General features: G+C 44.5%; 2 protein-coding genes across 10 annotated transcripts in view; one reads left to right on the forward strand and one right to left on the reverse strand.

The window, feature by feature from the left end:
* The window catches only part of SCLT1 (sodium channel and clathrin linker 1), a 52,652-nt gene extending 51,582 nt beyond the window's left edge, over nucleotides 1–1,070 (forward strand). For both annotated transcript variants that reach the window (XM_026847655.1, XM_026847653.1), the window contains exon 23: nucleotides 959–1,070. The gene's annotated coding sequence lies outside the window, so the exon portion shown is untranslated. The remainder of the gene's footprint in view (nucleotides 1–958) is intronic.
* The window catches only part of JADE1 (jade family PHD finger 1), a 162,789-nt gene continuing 141,654 nt past the window's right edge, over nucleotides 11–21,145 (reverse strand). For 4 of the 8 annotated variants that reach the window (XM_026847650.1, XM_026847649.1, XM_026847648.1 and 1 more), the window contains exons 4-12: nucleotides 18,295–18,452; nucleotides 14,498–14,685; nucleotides 12,002–12,213; nucleotides 11,567–11,632; nucleotides 10,373–10,540; nucleotides 8,834–8,950; nucleotides 4,694–5,224; nucleotides 1,949–2,066; nucleotides 12–1,100 (exon numbers count right to left, since the gene is read on the reverse strand). In XM_026847650.1, the coding sequence (XP_026703451.1) occupies nucleotides 199–1,100; nucleotides 1,949–2,066; nucleotides 4,694–5,224; nucleotides 8,834–8,950; nucleotides 10,373–10,540; nucleotides 11,567–11,632; nucleotides 12,002–12,213; nucleotides 14,498–14,685; nucleotides 18,295–18,452 (2,460 nt within the window). In that variant the 3' untranslated portion in view covers nucleotides 12–198. Of the gene's footprint in view, nucleotides 1,101–1,948; nucleotides 2,067–4,693; nucleotides 5,225–8,833; nucleotides 8,951–10,372; nucleotides 10,541–11,566; nucleotides 11,633–12,001; nucleotides 12,214–14,497; nucleotides 14,686–18,294; nucleotides 18,453–21,145 lie in introns of all 8 variants that reach the window. The other 4 variants (XM_026847646.1, XM_026847645.1, XM_026847644.1 and 1 more) reach the window with 2 other exon arrangements.

The raw sequence follows: 21,145 nt of genomic DNA on the forward strand, positions 1-21,145 counted from the left end.
GGGGGGGGGGGGTGCGCAAAAAACCAAAACAAAACAAAAAAAAAACCAGCTTTAAGTGCATGTAAACATGTTTATACAGCTCAGGAATAACGGGGTTCTCAATTTGTCAGTCTGTAGCCACGTCCAAGAACTCTCCTCTCTCACACCAATAAATAATGCGGAGTTGGCCTGTAGGCAGTGACTCTACTCAGTGTCCAGTCAGGATGCTAGGATGCTTCTCCTAATAATGTCCGTCCTTCTGCTGATAGTGCTGGTTGGACTGAGCCGCTGCTGCCTGCACTTTTTTTCAGCCACTTCAGTCTCCGAGTCGCTCATTTCGGCATCAGGGATGTAGCCATCGTTCTCACTGTCAGGCTTCAGCTTGCTTTTTGCCCTGTCCTTCGGTGAAACTCTGCCCACGCCCAGGTAGGGGTAGCTGGAGTTCTGGCGGCAGGTCTCCTCCGGGCTCTCACCCTGCTGTTGCCTCTCCCCCTTCTTTGGAATTCGGAATCCGCCCCAGTTTTTCACTGGGCTTGTGGGTGTCGTAGGCACTTTAACTACTGTCTGATTAGAGTTTACTTTGACAAGACCCCCATTGCATTTAGGCACTAAATCCCTCCGCGTGCCAGGTGCTGACCTACCACTGGAGTGGTTCACAGCCCTTTTGTTTTCCGATTGCCTCTGAGAGAGTTCTGTGGGTCTCAGTGGTTTGTGGTTGTGTTTAGAAGTCTTTTCCTTTAGTTCGGCCTTGATCACCTCACCCTGTGGACGATTGTCTCTTCTTTTTCTGTGGTCAGGTATCACTATGCCATTTTTCTGCTGTGCTGATACAATCCGTGTTTCTGCAAAGGTCTTGTCAAGATTTAAAAAGCCACCTGGCGCTGTACCGCCCTCCCTTTGGCTGGGCTGCCCCAGCACAGATTTGCTGTCATTCCCAGAGCTGTTTCTTACTCTGTCTCTCTTGTGTGGTTTTTTCAAGGAGTGGGTTAGAGACATGCCCATTTGTTTCCTGAAGAACGCAGAATGCCATTTCAAGTCCTCTATCTTAGGGGCATTGGGGCCCAAAGAGGGACTGTTGAACAACACCGTGTTTTCCATTGAGGAGAATGAGGAAGGCACACCTACGTGTAAACAGACTGAGTTAAAATCAAGCAATTCCATGTCTGGGTAAATACCACTTTTGAAAGTACCTACTTGATCTCTGTTCCTCATACCTGACATGTTCTTTGGCCAAAATGGGTATTAGGTTGCCTATCCAGCACCTTTATGTCACAATTAATGTGGCTATGTCATGGTTTCACAACCTACTGCTGGGTGTAGTTTCCCTTCCTGTAGCAAATATAATTCCTAGTGCTACTCTATCCACTAAGACAGAGAGACTCCTCAGATGGGGGGTGGGGGAGGAAAGCAACCAGCAGGTGGATGATTGATTCTGTCTAAAATACAGTTTATTAGTTACCAGATACTCTAAGGATAATCTAGTTAATGCAGTAACCTTGAAGTTATTCATCCTTCTGAGAAAGGCTGCTGTCAGTGAGCTCAGGCAGAAAAAGATGTGAGTGCTGCCTTTCCAAAATTCCTTTCTTTAAACTGCATCTATGATGCAAAGCAGCACATACCCTCACTAACGCAGTGGTGCTAATAAGCCACCAACTGACTCGGTACCACATGGCACCTGGCTCTGTACCATGGTTTCTCTGTTGTAAGGAGCCACTCACAACTCCCCCCATACAGGACCTGATGCAGTGAGCCCCTCAGTGCCCTGCCGTAAGAACACAGACTTACCAATTTCTGTAGCAATGTGCCCACCCTTGCAGCAACACATCCTCATTTTTCCTTCCTATCTGCTGATGCATGGTGGACTACACAAGATTTTAATGAGAATAAACGAGGTCCTGTTTGTCCTTCAAAAACCAGGCAGCAGCCTGTGCCTGCAGTCTTATGTGAAAAAGGGAACACTGAAACATACCTGAAACTCTTTCTTGTTCCAGCTGCTTTGTGTAGATATTAAATATCTGTTCTTGAACTTTGCAAGCAGATCTCTTGATTTTTTCCCTTCGGGTCACCATGTAAGTGAGATTACGCACCTAGAATACATCAAGTTGATGAGTTGCACAGCAATTGCATTTCTGTGATGTTGTCAATCTGTACTCTTAATTCAGTTTAAGTACTATACACCATTTAAACACATTAGTAATGTATTTAAATTTAACATTCTTAACACACTTCTTGGAAGAGTCTTAAACACCATTTAATTGACAGATTATTCCATCAGATTTGGGAAGGGCACAGCACAGAAGTAACGTCTATAAAAGTTTGAAACACACACACATATATATATATATGTGTGTGTATATGTGTATATATATATATGTGTGTGTGTATATATATATATATATATATATATATATATATGTGTATAGGTATAGGAAATCTAGAGGAATGCTGGAAGAACTTAAATCTACTCAGTATTAAATAGCCTAACACCATTTGTTGCTTATTGTTTGAGACACAACAGAAAATTATATTTAATAGTGTGAAAATGTGCAGAGCTATTCCCCAGTACCAGTCTTTCTGACGCCACTGCAGTACGAGTGATCAAAATGTAGGCAGGCTGGTCTACTGCTGCCATGGCACAATGGAGGTGGCAGGGACTGGGAACAGTAACAAAAGGATTATTTTTACTGTCTCAGGTTTTCTTAAACAAAAACTACATCTCTGCCCTTAAAATGACTGTCTAATCAAGACCACAGCTGTGTAAGCTTCACAACCATCACTCTCAAGAGCTCAGAAGCAAGTTCTTCCCCAGAGGAGGGGACGGCTGAGCAGTGGAGGTGGATGCTCCAAGGCTCTGTGCTCAGTTGGGTACAGCTGCAGGCTCCCGCCCTGTAGGCTGCTCCCGCTGCCATGAAGGAGGAGATGTGTGATGGGTTTTGCCAAGGCTCTGCTCTACATAAGGCTTCCAGTCCTGGCACAGCCAGTGCTTCCAAGGAGCTCTCATTACTCCGTGGACTGGCATCGGAAGAGACAAGTCCCACCTGGTACCCCTCCTGATCCAGTCCTTGGCCTTGTCTGACCCAAGCTGTGCAACAAGTGTGTCACGTCCACAAGTACTTGTTCCATCAGGGGTACTGGATGACAGATTTTGAAATCTGTTTCTAGATGGCCGACTGTCCTGGTTCAGCTAGGATAGGGTTAGGTTTCCCCAGCAGAGAGAGAGGGGGAAGGGATCTCCAGCTGGGTTATTCATACCATGCTGGCATCAGGTCCAGGGGCGGAACCTTTTTACCAGGCTCTTTGGCGGGAACCTTTTTTCGTAACCAGCTAGCAGTATTTCTCTGTATATCGTTTGTCTTGTTCACTGTTATTGCTGTTTATTGTTGTTGTTATTGCCACTGTTGTTGCTCAGATTGTTCTGTCACTCTGTTGTATTAAATTTCTTCTTATTTAAGCCCGGGGTCTGTGCTTAACTTCCAGCCTGACCCGGCTGCGCGTGGGGGAGGAGCAACGGCAACGTGCTCTCCGGTCCCGGCAGGGCTTAAACCTGCACACTGACACTAATGTCATTCATAATCAAGTCTACCCAACTTGAAGAGGAGAAAAAAGTGTAGGCCTCATTTTTTACATTTTTTTTCATCCAAGTTACACTGGATGTACAATCAGTGGGAACAGAGTAGTAAAATATTAAAAATATCACTAGAATGATTTACCCTGTTTTGACATCACACTTAAAAATAGAAAGGATACATATAGAACAATTTAAGATCCAGAGAACCTAGGGACAAACTCAACTTATTTAGCTGATCAAAGAGACGGTTAAAAGAAATCTTGAGCACGTAGAGCAGAAACAAGATACTAGGTAACAGCTCTCAGCTAGAGAAGGGTTGTGGGCTGGAAGGTAGAACTAGAAAAAAATGTCATAAGAAAAACTACGATTCATGAGAAAATTAATTAGCCACCAGGATCCCTTAACTGTCCTGGAAGAGAGGGTTGAGTTCACCCACAAGTTACTGAGGCTGAGCTAAGACCTGAGCCGGGTTCCATACGTGGCCTACATGTGCTGTAAGGATGTGAAAAACTATAATAATTTCAGTACTCTTCTGGCTCTAACCTATCTTAAAGCTCCAATAGTTAACCCAAAAAGGAAGGAATTCAGGTCTTTACAGGATCAGATGTACTTAAGATACACCACCAAACTGATCCCATTGAACTGCAATTTAAACGTTCAAGCCCTGAGTGGAATATCACGTGTCTCCCAAACCTCCTTCACGATAGCCCTGTGAAATGTCATCTTCCAATGCTGTGTCAAGGAAAAACAGATCTGCTGTGAATCAAGGTAAATTTCATCATTTTTTCCTTCTTCTGCAGCAGATGGAAAGCAGCAGAGAAAGCCCTGAAAGGCTAAAAATGCTCTAGCTGGGGGCTGCGGTACAGGCCACAACCATCAGTGATAACCAGTCAAAAAGCACAGGCAGAGACACAACCACCCAGTATAAGGAGACTGGATACCACAAGGCAAGACCTGCTGGCCCTGTGAACCAACCCTCTATTTGAAAACAGAAAGTGGTGTGCTTGATAGGAATTTAGTGTTAACCGGGCGTGAAGGCACAGCACGGAGTGCCCGCGCCCAAGGCAACAACCAAGCACGCCGCTTGGAAGCTCAGCTGACCAAGGCCAGGGGCCCTCGCACAAGGCCGGCAGCGCAGTGGCTTACCCGCTCGAGATCCTGCCGGAGGTGTGTGAAGAGCTGCAACCTTCTGAACAGAACATCCTGCTCCCGTTTAGCCAGATTGTCCTCTTCATCCTTCTTTGGGGTAATCAAAGGCTTATTGAAGTTGGCTTTTCTCTTCAGCTTCCAGTACTGGTAAAGGAATCCCACCGGCTCCTCAGGCAGCCGCTGTGCTTTAGCCACTTCCAGAGACTCCACAAACGTATAGAACTCATCTTCCAGCTGCTGGAGCTTTTGCTTGCGGAGGCTGACTCTGTGGGCTTCCTCCTGGGTTTGATCCATGCTGTGGAAAGGATCGATGTGGGCAGGAAGAGAGCTGTCCTGAATCCCATTGCCATTCTCCTGGCCCGGGATTTCACTGACAGGCTCGTCATCTGCTTTCTTGGAGGAGCTGTGCTTGGGACAGTAGGACTTAAATTTCACCTCATCGTTCTCTGCCAGTATGGTCTTCATCTCCAAGCCACGGTCAAATGCACAGGTGACGTGAAAGGCTGTTCTGCAGTTCTTCACTGAACACTACGGAAATTAAATTAAAATTAATCAAATAGAAATTTAAGAAGCCACACTGCCTAAAACTATTTGAGCAGCCAGGACAGCTTTGGAAGGACAACCCTGAAACCGTGCTCTGTTTCTAAGCTGCCTGTGCTTTCTTCCTCTCTTTTCATTAGGTTTACAGTTTAGTGCTTTTGGGCCAGGCAGCAATCAAGTGGCCCAGTGGGACAGGAGTGGTTAACCCCTCCCTCGCCCAATCACGCTGTTCAATAAGCAGCAAAGACACCAGGGGAGTATTCTTACCCTCACTGGAGCCACTTGTGTAAGGCTGCGTCACACAAAGGAAAACGTTCCCCCTTCGGCTGTGCCAGCATGAGAGAGAGGGAAAAACACCTCGCTGGCTCCAGGCCAGTCTGGTGCTTTTAATTAAAAGTCATTCCCAGTACCTGGACCCATGCTACCCAAAAGGCCTCAACCAAGGGGGATGGTTTTTTTCCCTGTTACACTGATTTTAAAATGTCAAATCACTGTCAATCGTAACTTTACTGACTACAGCCTTTACTTCACCTGGGGGATAAGGAGAACAGGAAATCCAATTTTTGTCATTTTTCTTCCCTCCCAGTGAACCCAGCCATCACGGTGTGATGGGCACAAGTTCAGCTGATTTAGCACTTCCATTTCAATTATATGCAACTTTCTCTTGCAAAATGCTGTCAATAGCTATTGCCAGCCACAAACTGAAAGGTTTAAATATGTGTGTGTATATATATATATATACACATATGTATATACACACACTCCCCCATATGCATTTGTAGCAACTCACACCTGTGCCTCCAGTGAAAAGAATTTAAAGTGAAAATGAACATTAGTGCTGTTAGCTAGGAAGAAACAAAACTATGCTTAAGCCAAGTCATCTGACCCTAAAGAGAAACACATCACACTTAGGATGTTTGTCCAGTACTTTGTAAAGGAGCCAAATATCTTTCTCCTCTGGGTTTTCCTGCTCAGGTTGACTTACAGCAGCCAGATGGCGTATAAAGGTACAACAGAGTTTAAACTGCACAAGTTTCAAATGAAACTTATTTAATAAAATCAGCATATAAAAGGAATTAAAAAATACCAAAGCATCTTTTGCCCTTTCCTCTCTTAGTCACTGGGCACCTGTCCCAATAGTGCAGGAGAGTCCTTTAGCCACAGCTTCTAAGCTGCCATCATAGTCAGCTCTTAGTGTGGCTAATGTTTTACTGGGAGAAGAGGGGAAAGCCTGTCTCACTGGAAAGAAAGCTGCTGAACCCGGGAGAATATGCAGTCTCAGTTTTCCCAGCTTATTGCAGCTGCTCTCTGCCCAGCTGCCGGCTTTCCTAATTGTTGTGCACATCTCGTAACATCTGTGGAGGATCGTGCGCTCTCTCAGTTCCTCCAGCTAATGCTACTTCCTTTCTATTGTAGTGGCTTTGTATAATGTTCTTCTCTGCTGTATAAAATCTCACAACACAAATCTAAATACTTCTCACTGCTAGCTTAAATGATACCAAGATTTACACAACTCCTATAAAATGTCAGGCAAAACTGTAATCTTTTTGTGTCTCCCCCATAATTTCAAACAGAGAATTGCCTCAAGTGCCAGCCATCACGCCTGCCTGTCAACTGTGCGTCACCAGAAGGGGACAGGTGGGATCAGAAGAAACACAGAAGGACACCTCCCTCTCCACCAACTTCCATAAATACTCAAGTGCTCAACTTCACCTGCTGTAAGTTACCCCTCAGAAGAGCTCTGGAGAATGGACAAAACAGTTACAACTGTGTAGCAGCGGCCAAGAGGAAGGGGACAGCTCTGCAAGGAGGTATTACAACGCAGATTTATGCGCTGTGGACAGATTTATTCTCTCTACTTAACATTGACTATTTCATACATGCCTTAAATGGAAACGGACTGATAGGTTTCACTGGAACTACTGCTGCATTGCTGGATTACAACTTTTTCTGGCAACCTCATCAAATGACTCAGAGCAGAGGAAAAATGGAAATGGATAAAACCTAATTTCAAAAAAGTGTAGGACTTCAGAAATTTCTGTGTCTTAATGCTGCTCTTACCATCATGGATCCTGCAACATTAGGCTAGCCACAAAACAAAGAGCTCAACTTCTTATGAGACAGTAGTATCTTCCTGTCTCAAAGAGCTTTCTGAAGATCATTTTGAAGTAGATGAAGAATGTTACCAGAATATTATGCCACACTTCATTGTCTTTTTCTACACAATCACAACACTGCTCCAAGTGGGTCACCTGTCCTTGCCCTCATCATCTCTTCTCCAGTAAGGTAGATCAACGTTTTGTCTTGTGTCTCAGAAACTGAGTATCTGCTCTTCCAAAAATCTGGGGCTTTGTAATGTGTTTTCTCAGTCTCTCTTAAATTTTAAAATTGTGCTGAGAATTATTATGTAATATTTCTGAGTGATTTTCCACTGTAAAGGATCCGCAAGTGCTTTAGAGCTAACAACCAATATAAATAGGCACATGAAACCACCCTGCCCAGTCTGAAACACTCTGGTGCAAATCAATTCAGTTGTTTAACAGCGACCATTCACAGCCTACGGTGAGAAAGGCTGCATCCAAATCCAATTGAAACTGCAGAGAGAATTTCAGAAGTATGCAATGAGACAAACTGGCATTGGCCCAAGAATGTGAGTTGTTGGTATGAAACAAATGGCTTTATAGTGCTGGCTTTATATTTAATTATTTATTGCATACGGAAATCATTCTTTTTGGAACTATGAAGACTAGACATTTGTTTTGATTCTGCCCCATCTTGCTGTTCCAGGCAGTCATCATCCCTGAGCTCAAGGGAGTACCAGAAGCAGAATGATAATGTGGCACTGCTTTTACAGCAGCATGAGCTGGGAAACTCACAGCCAGGTGGATTTTTTCCCCTTAGAAACACGGGGAACTCCAGAATCTACCCCCAACCACTGGGGGAAATGGGGCTCATTTCCTCAGCTTGTGGCTTGCTCAGATCTCAGGGCAGACCAAACAACCTGTTTCTTTCCTACTGCTCAAAAAGCCTAATATTAAATGATCAGATATTCTCCTCAGCAACTTAAAAGCTAGACCAACAATAAAACAGTTACAGAATAAAGTTACAGCCAGAACAAGCCAATGTTAAGTAGTACCTAAAATGAGAAATTCAAAGCTACAGCTAGCTTTACCATCAAAGTGAAGGTGTTCACTTCCACTGACTTGTCTGAGAGCTGGACAGGCTCAGGTTGTTACAGGAGATACGCAACTCCCCTTGAAATATCCAATTTGTCTTACAAGTCACTGAAGAGGGACTAGCAGATAAGTTTCAGCACAGAAGCTTTCAGTTATTTTTTCCTCTACTCAACCACATTTAAGTTTTATTTCAGTGTATTAATAAACGTATCAACAAATCGGGACATCTTATAGAATGATCTGGCTATTATTATTGAAATTTTACTAGAAAGTAAGAGCACACTAACATTCAAAAGCACTTTGTGTGCAATTAAGTCCATAGTAACAAACAGGAAATCAGAGTTTACTGAGGATACACATTTTGTGTATCTACTAAACACTGACAAAACAAAACACACAGGTATCTGTGTGATTAAATTACCTGTATAGAAGCTCCAACTTTTTCATTACAAAGGCTGCACACCAGTGCCCATCTACTGCTGGGAATGTGAGAAACCTTTGTAATGGGCTCCATTTTTTCTGGGCTTCCAATGCTCACCTGAGAGAAAAAGGGTTAAAAAACACAGAGTTACTATTACACCATGAATTGAAAAAAGAAACAATTTTATTGAATAGATCAGAGTAGTGTGGGTTGGAAAGGACCTTAAAGACTGCCTAGTTCCACCCCTGCCACAGGCGGGGACACCTTCCCCCAGCCCAGGTTGCTCAAAGCCCCGTCCAACCAGGCCTGGAACACTGCCAGGGAAGGGGCAGCCACAGCTGCTCTGGGTAACTTGTTCCAGTGTTCCACCCTCACAGTAAAGAATTTCTTCCTTAGATCTCATCTAAATCTACCCTCTGTCAGTTACAAACCGTCACCCCCCATCTTATCCCTACACGCCCTGATGCAGAGTCCCTCCCCACCTTTCCTGTAGCCCCTTTCAGTACTGGGAGGCTGCTAAAAGGTCTCCCCAGAGCCTTCTCTTCTCCAGGCTGAACACCCCCAACTCTCTCAGCCTGTCCTCATAAGGGAGGTGCTCCAGCCCCTGATCATCTTCATGGCCTCCTCTGGACCTGCTCAAGCAGGTCCATGTCCTTCTTCTGCTGGGGGCCCCAGATCTGGACACAGCACTGCAGGTGGGGTCTCACAAGAGCAGAGTAGAGGGGGAGAATCCCCTCCCTCAACCTGCTGGCCACACTGCTCTGGATGCAGCCCAGGATGTGGTTGGCTTTCTGGGCTGCAAGTGCACATTGCTGGCTCACAGTCAGTTTTCCATCCACAAATACCCCAAAGACCTTCGCAGGGCTGCTCTCAGTGCACTCATGGCCCAGCCTGTATTTGTGCTTGAGATTGCCCTGACCTACATTCAGGACCTTGCACCTGACCTTGTTGAACTTCATGAGGTTTGCATGGGCCCATCTCTCCAGCCTGTCAAGGTCACATCAAATTCCTTGTGTGCGTATGCCAAATTAGCATGTTCCAAGTTCCTCAGTTTATAAGGAACTAAAAAAATCAAAATTTCTTTTTTAAAGTCAGTTCCTTACTGCATGAACAAATCAGTTTCAAGGTGAATCCCTCCAATTTAAAATTATCATGCAGGCTGAATCTTCTGATTATGAGACCCCACGGGAATTCTCACTGTCACATCTAAACCTTCCTGATTCACCTTTAATGTGCCGTTTACAAAATAAAACAGTACTTTGTGTGCTTGTTAAATAAGCTTTGTCAGCAGCAGAGGCCTAATTTTTGAGGCCTAATTTTGGTTGACAAAGGTAATGTAATTACTTTCTTTACAGATGGCGCTTCATCCTGCCAGACTTTGCATCCAACTGAAAAATCTTTTCTACTGTCTCCCTAAGTACCACCATATAGATGCTACACTCACTGTAGCAACACGCACTAGGCTGAACAGTGTTTCTGACGGATTTCTTCTCTCCCAGAATCACTGCAGCCCCAAACTCCCGGAGGACCAGCACCTACCTCTGGAATCCACAGAGCACAGCTAACGTGGACCCACTTGGTGCCGCTCCGGGTCGGTTTCATGGCACCACCCTTCTTGGGACAGAGCAAACACTTGGGCTGAACACCGAGTGCACAGGTTCTGCACAGCCAGCTGCCTTCCGGCACCTTCAGGATCCCGTAACATGCCTGTATTCCCATTTACAGGAAAGGGAAAGAAAGCAAAGGAAATAACATGCACTTCTGTTACATTTTAGCTGCTTACACATAGCCTCTCACAACTCCCAAAATGTTCTTTGCAGAATTTCTAACACTACAGAAACATTAGCTTGTGGAGGATCTCAGGACTCTTTCATAAACTCAGCCAACCACATTACCCATTCATTCCCCAAAATGATCTTTCAATGAAAAGGAGCAGAAGTCATGACCAGCTGTTAAGCAAAAAACCTCTGCCCACTTCAATTGGGAAAAAGAAGAATGTGTTTGCCAGCCCAAAGAGCAAGAGGACTCCCGACAGACAGCCCTGCCAGCGGTGAGCTAGGATGAAGTTCAGTATCACAAAGACTGCAAGTAACAGGAACTGGACTGTATCCAATAGGCTGAGACTTCTGGCAACTGACTAACTCAAGAAGCAAGAACCACAAACTCAAGAGCTCTGCTGTGCACTACTCAATGTTATTCCAAAGCACTGGGGTTTACTTATTCAGAGAGAAAAGTGCAGAACAGCAACTAATTAAAATCACTTTTTTCAGAAGATTGCATCTTTATGGAGACCTCCGTCCAAATTACTGTCAATTTTAACCCTCTTAAGTTTCAGATTTGATGTGATTAGAGACCTGCTATGGGTCTAAAAACGTCCACTTTACTCTGAGTATCTTGCAAGACAGCCATCTGTACCTTACAGCTGTCATAGCCCTATTTCTTTATCATTAGTACAAATGCATGCAAGAAAATGCCATTCGTGCTCACTGGACAACAGAGGTTTCTGAACACTGAATGACAAAGCAAACTTCTTAAAGCTGGGAAGGAAGGACATGCTGATAGGAAGGCATCTGCCACAGTAAGAAGCATCCACAGAAACAGATATGCTAAAATTCTGTCTGTTCTTTCCTGCTAAGACTTCTTAACTGCCACAAAAAGGTGGCACGTTAACAGTGCTTCATTAGCTCAGCTCAGGTCAGTAGGTTCTCCATTAAATTAACTAATAAATCCTACCTGTGTCCCTACTGATTGCCTCAAAGTTCTTTCTTCCCCTTCTCTGCTGAGCCTAAGTTGTTGATACTAAAGGTGTGTTGGCCCCAGAAGTGTGCAGAAAGAGAGGAAAAGAACACAGCAAGATAAGTGACCAGGTGAGAACATACAACAATACATGTGTATGTTTTGGGAAGGCAGTTCCTCACCTTGTAACTTCCTCCGCACTTACACAATACCACTTTTAACCCTCCTAGCATGACACTTCTACAATTGCATGCCACAGTTCTTCTAAATTACATACTTCTTGAATGCATCCCACTGCTCAACAGTGAACTCTACAACAACTTAACAGATCAATGTCTGCTACTGGAAAAAATCCAACCTGTTATCTTTAATGGTTTGGAAAAGTTTCTGTCACCATCCCTACAACCCCGCACTGTGCCCCAGGTGCCGTACCTGGTGCACACAAATATTGCATTTGTCACAGAACACCATTTCGTTGCCGTCTTCTCCATCTGGAGACTGACAGACGTCACAGACAACATCTTCATCATATTCAATCCCAAGTCCTTCTTCCGTCTCGATAGCGTGATTCATGTTATCATAGCATCGCTGTTCAAAGTCCTCTATGACCCTTTCCATCGTGTACTCGTCCAGCTCAGGCATCCCTGGAAAGCAGAGTTGTTACTTACTGAAAGAAAAAATGATAACCACTGCCACACACAACTCCAGCTTCTTTTTTAGCAGCTGAGCAGATACAGCTGACCCCCACACGTACACATCATTCCTAGACAATCATGCTTATTCCAGCATAAACTAGGAAAACTGTAAAAAAAAAGGTCAAAGTCATCTTGTAACAGAAGCGGAGTATCCAAACCCATCTTTCAAATCCTGAGTAAAACTCAGGGACTGATTCTGGCTTCCTGGTGGTGTTCTCATTTTTCCTTCTGGGACAGCACTGTCTATGGCTTTTGCTACAATTTCGCAACCCAGACGTGGACTCTTTGGTGAAAGTTTTGAGTGTTTTTTGAACTAAAAGTGATGGGTGGGTGGAACCTCACAATGTGTGTTTTAACAAGAAAATCCTCCTTTCGGCTCTCCCTGTGAATAACTGAGCCACAGACTCCACAAAATGAAGAAAGAAACCCCTCTCCAGTGTGCCCAGATCAGAAGACAAACACTGTACAAAAGTACTTGCAGCCTCCCTTACTGACAGGCAAATCCTTGCAGCAGAGATCACTGCATCCCTCACTACCCAAACTGAGCAGCTGAGAGGTAGCAAGAGGGAACATCCAAAATCCTGCTGAGGAAAGAGAGTGAATTTTGCCCTGCAGCCCAGAAATACTGCACCAGCAAAGCAGATGATGTCAAGTCTTAAACAAGTTTAATGAAATTCTATCCTCACAATTGCTATCACTTTATAAAAAACCCTTAGAGCTATGTCACTGACTGTGCATTTATAAGGGTTAAAAAAGGGAATCAAGGGGCTGAGGCTTCAGTTCAGATGTTTACATTTGTTCTTTAAAGACAGAACATACATTTTCAGTACCTGAAGCACTCCAACAGGTATCAAAGAAAACACAGGAATTCACAGCTGCAGGGATACCATAAAGGAAGTGCTGTAACTGCAGATCAGGAAACATTTCACTTTACAGATGCCCATTAATAGTATCTGCAGAGTGCAGTGTCTGACAGAGCACCCAGGTCCATGTTTCAAGGCCCACGATGGCCTGCCTGGTACCAGCAGGAGCACTACCTTCCCTCTGCGGACAGCGAAACTCCATGGGTAAAGATTTAGAGCAAACTAGCTACTAGACACTACGACAAAACACAACACTGAAGTTCAGATCTGTCCAATTCTAGCTGTTCAGTGTTTCATGTGCAAGGTCTACTTTTGAAGGTTCTGCTGGCGTAGCAGAATGTCTACCCTAGGGCTTCACGCACGGGTACAGATCTGCACGAGGAGGAGCCCCTCTCGTGTGCACATCCCCACTAATGCTACTCGCCATCCGGTGTAGCGCTGTGGTAGCCCTCCTCTGCTTTTGGCAAAAGACAGACACAGGGGATTATCTACACTGAATAGATGAATAACACAAGTCATTAAAAGTATTTTTAAGTTTTCTTTGAAGAAACCTAAGGGGACTTGCTGCCCCTCTTTCCCTGAAGGTAACTGGAAAGGTAACCTAAACTCTCCAATTGTGAACTGTTTTGAAATCGTCTAAGCCTAACACTAAACCTGAGCAGGCCTGACTTGAGATCTGGAAATGAGGCTTGGGTAACAGACCAAGTCAAGGCTGAGTCATCTGTTTCCTCCATATGGGAGTTAAAAAAGGAGAAACTCTTAAATATAAATGGTCAGACTGTGGTTTGCCAGGTCTTGAGCCATGCCATGTATGGGCTACAGCCAGGTAAAACACCTATGGCTGAACTGTAACCCAAACCAGGGAACTGCCACGCTAAAACAAAAATCAAAGTGTTCACCAACATGTCCAAACCTCTTCCACCTGGCACAGCATCTTTTCCCCTACCTAAACAATGTGGTAGAAGTTCTGTGTTGACTTACATCCTCTTTAATTCCACTGAAATCTTCTCCTGAAGCACACACCTTTCCAAATAAACATTCCTGCTCTTGCCTTGCTCCCTCACCCCTTCCCACCCACAAGCCATCCTGTGGAGAAGGGAACAGTTGCTCCCCTTGTGAGAGCTCCTCTTCCTGCTTTGGAACTGCAGCACACAGTCACAGTGAGCTTTGGGAGATTCCTCCAATAAATCACTGCAGGTGACTCATTCCCTGCTCGTACGAGTACTCTCTCTTCATACCTCTACCATCTCGTGCCACTGCTGCCCTCCCCAGAAGTATTCTTAAGATTGGCAGCTTTAAAAAAAAAAAAAAAAAAAAAAAAAAAAAAAAAAAAAAAAAAAGGCAACAAAACACAAGCACTCATTACTCACCCATTTCTTTGAATTCTTCATTGGCAAGCTGCAACCATGCTACATCCACATCATTGAGATCGTACCGACACACGCTGTCTGCTAAGGTTCGAATGTCAACATAGCCCAGCTCTGGAGGCTCTGAACCTGATGAAACAATGTACTTCCTGGGACGTGTGAACGTGACAGCTTTCGTCTCAGACACAACCCTAAAACAAACAGACAAGCAGACGTCAGGCATGCTGGCTTGCTGAGAGACTTGTTTCTAAAGAATTCAAAATGCCTCGTTCTAAGTGACTAACAATCATCGGCAACCACCTAACCATCTAGGCAATCATCCTGCACCAGAGATGGGAAGAGAAAACAGTACAGTGCACTTCCATAATGGATTGGCGGTAATTAAGAGTTACCTAAAAACCCAATTCATAACCAGAATTCTAAATAAAATTAAGACTAAAGGCCAGAGCTGTGTTTACTCTTACCTGAGTACTCACGCTTGTTTAAAGCTAGAGTAGGAACACTGTATTTATGTACTGATGGCTGCCATGTACACAGATGTTAAACCCTGTTTTAAGACTTTTTTTTTAATTGATGTTTAATTTCAATACCAAGATCAAAAAAAAAAAAAAAAAAAAAAAAAAAAAAAGCTACATTTGAAGTTTACTTTCTTACAGTATGTTACTTCTGATTTCTTTTTGGTATGTGTGTGTGCTATCTCTGTGAAATTCAGAAGACCTTTCCACAGAGAATCAGTAACTTGCACTAGCTTCACCTTCACTTACCCAGCAGATCCAAGCTCTGGCATCCTAGGTCTGCATTTCCTCTTTCACAATCAGTCATGTCATGCTGAGCCAAGCACAAATACTAATCAGCTGCTGCTGAAACTACCTTCTCTCAGGTTTTGAGGGCTTCAGCTGGCCAACAACCAACTATTTAGCTGCAAGCCAACTGAAATTTTGTTCAACCACAGGCATTGGTTCAGGAAACGGTAAAGTACCTACAGCATGTAACTTGTTCTAGGTCAGATTCCTGCAATGCCGCAAGTTTGCAAAGCCAGGAGCTGGGGGCAAAACCGCCCCGTTCACAACAGACAGCTCTCAGTCTACCAGCAAGCTGGTGACTTGCCTCCAAACAGCCAGATACCTCTGGCAGTCCACCTGCAGCGCAGTTCTCTCAGTAGAGGACACTGCACCTCCTCTTAGTGAACTGCGCACACTGAAATTCAGTTTGGATGAAACACACTTCAAGATGTAACACTGATACCTCAGGAGCGACAGGCCACGCTGCCAAATTATTGTCTCCTGCAGCACTAGTGCTGGTGACTCTCTTCTGCTCTAGTGCTACAAGGGAGGAGATAGCACCACTCCATGTAGACACAACTTTCTGCTGGGAATAGCTGAAGCTCCACAACAATCAGGATGTTCTCCACAACAATCAGGACGTCCTCCACGCAGTTTTGCCCTCATCCAAGGTCCTTAACTCCTCCTACCAGAAGACCCTGGTCTGTCTCCACTGTATCTGCACACACAGATCTCAGAACTACCTATATCAGCCTCCTGCACCCTCCCCTCACTTAGCTTATTTCAACAAGTCTGAGAAATGGCAGTTAAGAGACAAATGTTGAACTTGGGGCTTCTGAGGTGCAGGAGGGGACTGTGGAAGAATATGAATCTGAATGACCCCACCAGGCTAACTGTACTGCCCAAACTGTTCTGGGTCACACTGCACAGTATTAAAATATCACAGACTACTACATCTCACAGAAAATTTACTTTCAACTGGGCACTGCTCTCTGAATCTCCTGTACCATAAACTCCTTCCCCAGTACCTCTCCATGCAGAAGTCATTATCTCTGGGTAGCACCCCGTACACGCTGTTTAAATACCACTGTAGTGGCACAGAAGGAGGAAGCACAGACAGCTTGGCTTCAGAACAAATTACCTTCATCTATTTACTTTTATGAGAGAAAGAAGTTAAAAAAAGCAACACTTACTACATACCAAAAACCACATCCAACTGAATTACCCATCTGACTGCAGGCTTGCGCTGAATCACCACAAAGACTTGCTCGCTCCACCCCTCTGGACCTACTCTTGCTGCCCTGACCAGTTGCTACAAGGCCAAAAGCTATTCCCTATTATGTACCTCATTAGCATCAGCTATCTGTACTGTATTTGTCTTCTATTCTACACCAGCTACTATTTGTCTACTGCTGATTCCATTTGCAGAACACCTCCCTCCCCTCCCAAAGCCAGGCACAACAGTTCCAGCACTCTAGCACCACCACAGCTGAGCTCTCCAAGTGTTATGTGAGGGAGCAAACAGGGTAATAATCAGGTATCAGAGGGACACTGTGACCAGCAGGTGCTCAGCAGTGGGCACCTTTTTTCTCTAACTCCTTTTATATCTTAAATTTGGACCCACATCTCTGTTGGCCATTGGCAGAGAAAAGCTCTCTCCTAAGTGAGCACCTGGAGCTGATACAGCCACCAAACCACCTCCCTGAAAGACACAGGGTGGGGATCCCCTGGAAAGTCTCCCTCTGCTGAAGTCCACAGGTCTCCTGGCCCTCCTGCAGCCTTGGGAGATGCTTGAAAGAGAAAGCAGTGGGGAGACGACAGTGTGTGCACCGATGTACATACAACGTGTGTGCGTTTATGAAGGGACTGGGTGAGGTCAGTGTGGAACAGGCTACAAGCGCTGCAGGGAAACGGTACACTCCCATGTTCTAAACTGCACAGCAGAGAGGAAAACACCACGTTCTCCTTGGAGCTCCAGATCCAATCCTTCAGAAGGAGAGGGAAGGAAAGGGTCTACCTGATGTGCGGCTAAGTTCCTCATTGTACAGACCTAGTGTGGCTGTACAGCGGTCTGCAGGCTGCTGCACAGCACACACAAGGGGCTAACAAACATTCCTATAGTCCCCTACTCCAAGGTGAAAGCTGGGAGATGCAGACCTAACAGAAGCAGTATAGCACCACCCAAAATTTTTTGCTATGTATCAGAGATTGGGCTGTTTCAGCTCCACCAGCACTGGTGGGTCATTTTGTAACACCTTATGAGCCAGCCTAGACTTACACAAAGAGATCTAGTATGATTAAATGGCAATAATCCTTCTTCTTCCCACTTTCTCCAACTCCAGTTCCAACTAAGTATAAAATAGATTGGCTGCAGCATGCTCCTGCCCTTACAACTGTACTGTTTAATCTAAAATAAAAACCAGTAAGTGTAACAAACAAGGTAAGGAAAATAAGGGTTTCTTGGGTAAGAGCTAGAAAATCTCACATTAATTTATTTAGTTATATTCACATCTAGATGATTCTTAAAACGAAATGTTGTACAACAAACAATTTTCCTAAGTTAGTAAATGAAACCAACCAAAAATATAACCAAAATAAATAAATGATGTATTTTCTCTAGCCCTTAAATCTGGCTTGTGTGACTGTTCCTTGAAAGGAACCTATGGCTTGGAACTAAGCGTAAGAAACAGCAGACAAGGGCTCTCCCAGAAATGCTGAGTGAGGTCAAGTCTGGGCTTAAACATAGAAGCTATTTTTAAGGTTCTGTCATCACACTCCACCCTAATGTAATGCCAAAAATTATTCTCTGACATTCATATTTCAACACACAGTCAGAACGGGCCTGACTCTTGACCCCTCCAACCATTCAAAAAGCTGAGGCAGGTTGCTCTCTGCCTCTGAGCACCAAGACCTTTCTAGCTAGACACTGTGGAATAAAGCTCAAGAAGCCAAGGCAACGTAGACATAAGCTGCTAGCATAAACGTATGTGTATTTGTTTACATTCCTCCAAACTATACCTGGCTACGGGTTCTGGGATGGTCCCTGGGCTAACTGGCACCTGAACTCCCTTTTCCCACTCCTGCCTCCAGGGGTCTGCCAGCACATAGTATTCATCAGGGTTCAGCTGGAAGGAGTCATGTAACTTCATGGCAGTGATCAGGTCCGTTCTGAACACCTGCAAAGAGAGTGACCAAGAGAGAAAAATAGAGACACTGACATTTGATATTTACACTCTATGATTCACAGCTTCAGGGTAACCATGGAGCACAGTGAGTAACAAGGTCACTGTATCAACAGCGAACTAACCCAGCCCACTGCAGGACACAAGTTTAGCTTCATCACAGTGAAAGTGGTGGCTGCAGGTTCAAATACTGATAAAAATTACTTCCAGCTAACTCCACTACCAGTCCTGGCGCTCCCCCTGCAGCGGAGACATGATGCTAAAAGGTGCTAACCACTTTTACCTCAGTTTTGGCTGCAATAAAAGCTGCAGAAGCTTTGATTCTTAAAACAGCAGCACAATGAAGACTCATTTCTGCTGCCAGGTTTTTCAGGGTTTAAATATCGGAGCTCTGACTAATCCAAAGACATTCTAGAAATTCCCTGTGGTAGAAATCAAGGCGTGACTCTACCATGACCATCCACAAGAGGAAATTCTAAGGAGATGACTCTTTGTGCAAGTATTTAAAATAATAACCCAAAAGATCAAATAAAAGAAGACCCAAACTGGAATTCTGGTGGCAGTTCCCTGTTCAGCACAGGTGCTTGTCATTCAATCAGCTACAGACACCTCTGCATTATACCTGTAATTTTACTTTGCCTTTACTAAGGCATCCACCTCTAACACAAGCAGGATGTTTGGCACCTTTTGGGTTAGCAGCCATAAACAAGCAGCGACGCTGTCTTCAACAAGCCACAGAATGAAATAAAAAGAGCTTCACTCTTGTAGGGGGCATGCTGCAGTACTGTTGTGGCAGCTTCAGCTTGGCTGGCCGCTGCCCGTCAGCACCGCAGAGAGCAAAGGGTGTTATTGCAGGTATCAGAACTACAAGCCTCCACTTGTTTACTCGTCTTCCAGTTCTACCCAACCCTGCTCTCCCTGTAAGGCAAGGCAGCTGTAGGCTACAGACCTGCTCCCAGTGCTCCTCACCTCCACAACCACAAATTTTTAACTATTCAATGCCACGTTCAAAGGAAAGGGTTAAAAAGCAACCAGGTGACAGAAGATAAGCACCACTGGACAAGGAGATGATCAGCAACATCTTAAGAAAAGTTGCTCTGCAGATTTCTCAGTCTGTGGTGGACAGAGTCAGCGTCCACCCGGCTCCATGCTGAAGAGTCACAAAGGAAAAGACAGATTATCCGGGCAGTGATCCTGGAGTCCCTGACTGGGCTGCCGAGGGGGCGACGTGACACAACCTCCCGGGCCCAAACCAAAGGCCACACTGGTTTACGTTAGCTCCAGCCAACTGCTGCACATGGCTGAGAAAGAACCAGATCTACAGAGAGTGGCAATGAGGCAAGCCTCCCCAGGACAGCAACTTCTGTCCTACGCTATTCACACCTGACATCTCAATAGATTCCCTGAGATTTTTGGGAAGTATTTTAGGGAAACAGTGAACCTGATGGTTAATTATACTTCTGCGAGTATTACCAAATGTGATTTGCCTTACCACACTGCACATCTTGAAACCTCTTCTCCCTCCCAACGCACACATATTACCCCACTTCTGTCTCAGTATGTTTCCGTTCCCACTCTAGTTTTGTCATAAAAATAGCATAAAATCATGACATTTTTCTTAACACTTGTCTTGACATATTCAGAAAAACTGCCAACATTAAAAAATAAAGAATAATATTACCATATGAAGGAAAGGGTGAATGCAGGTAATGAAATATAATTAAATGTTTTAAACAATCCAATTACCAGTCCTGTGAGGCTCCAATCAAGAAATGAAAAATAAGCCACAAAGTAAACTTCCTCACAAAACAAAACAAGCACAGCTGGCCAGGGGATTATGCACTTCTAAGTGATTTGAATTAAAGCAATCAAATGTCAACTGAAAAGACGACTAAAGACTAAAAATATAAAATGGGACACAAAACTTGCTGAATCTGAGAGCCAAAGTAACTCAGGCTCTCAGATAAATTTGCTGCAAAACTCCCTCAGAAGCAAAGCTAATGCAGCACCTGACAGCCAAAAAAACTCCTTCCCAGGCCAGTGGCCCTGTGACACCATTCTTTCTGCTCTAATTTCTGATGCAATCAGACTGCCCGGAGCAAAGCGGAGCTTACAGAAGTGCTGGCTCTCAGAAGCACTGAACACTTCAAAGCTGAAGGGTGAAACCCTGGACACGCTGAAGTCAGTGGGAATTTTGCCACCAACTTCAATGAGACCAGGATTTCACCCGGGGAGTTCAGCAAGTGTCGCTTTTCTGCCAGCACACTTATCATCAGAATAGCGTGCTGTGGCAAGCAGAGACAATGCAAAGGGAGGGAGGGAGGCAGGCAGGGAGGGAGGCGGCTGTGGAACAGAGCTGAAGGAAATATATAAGTCCATCCAGGCTGAGAAAACAAGAGAGAACAGCACAAAACTGCAAAGATTCTGAGAACAAATGCAAGGAAAGGGAGAGGAGAAAAAAGCACACAAGAAACAACAGCAAGATTCATAATTATCTCAGATTATTTCTTCATAGCCTTTCATGAGGTAGTTCTCAAAACTGAGCCTAAGGGGCTACTCCTAACAGATGTACAAAAGTCAACTAAGGAAAGCAAGACTGCCACCAGCAAGAATAAATTCTCCAGAGGCCTCCACATTCACCAAAAAAAAAAAAAAAAAAAAAAGGCAACAAAACACAAGCATAAACT

The sequence above is a fragment of the Athene cunicularia genome (assembly GCF_003259725.1).
Source record: "Athene cunicularia isolate RWA chromosome 4 unlocalized genomic scaffold, athCun1 chr4_part2, whole genome shotgun sequence".
NCBI classification, from domain to species: Eukaryota; Metazoa; Chordata; class Aves; order Strigiformes; family Strigidae; genus Athene; species Athene cunicularia.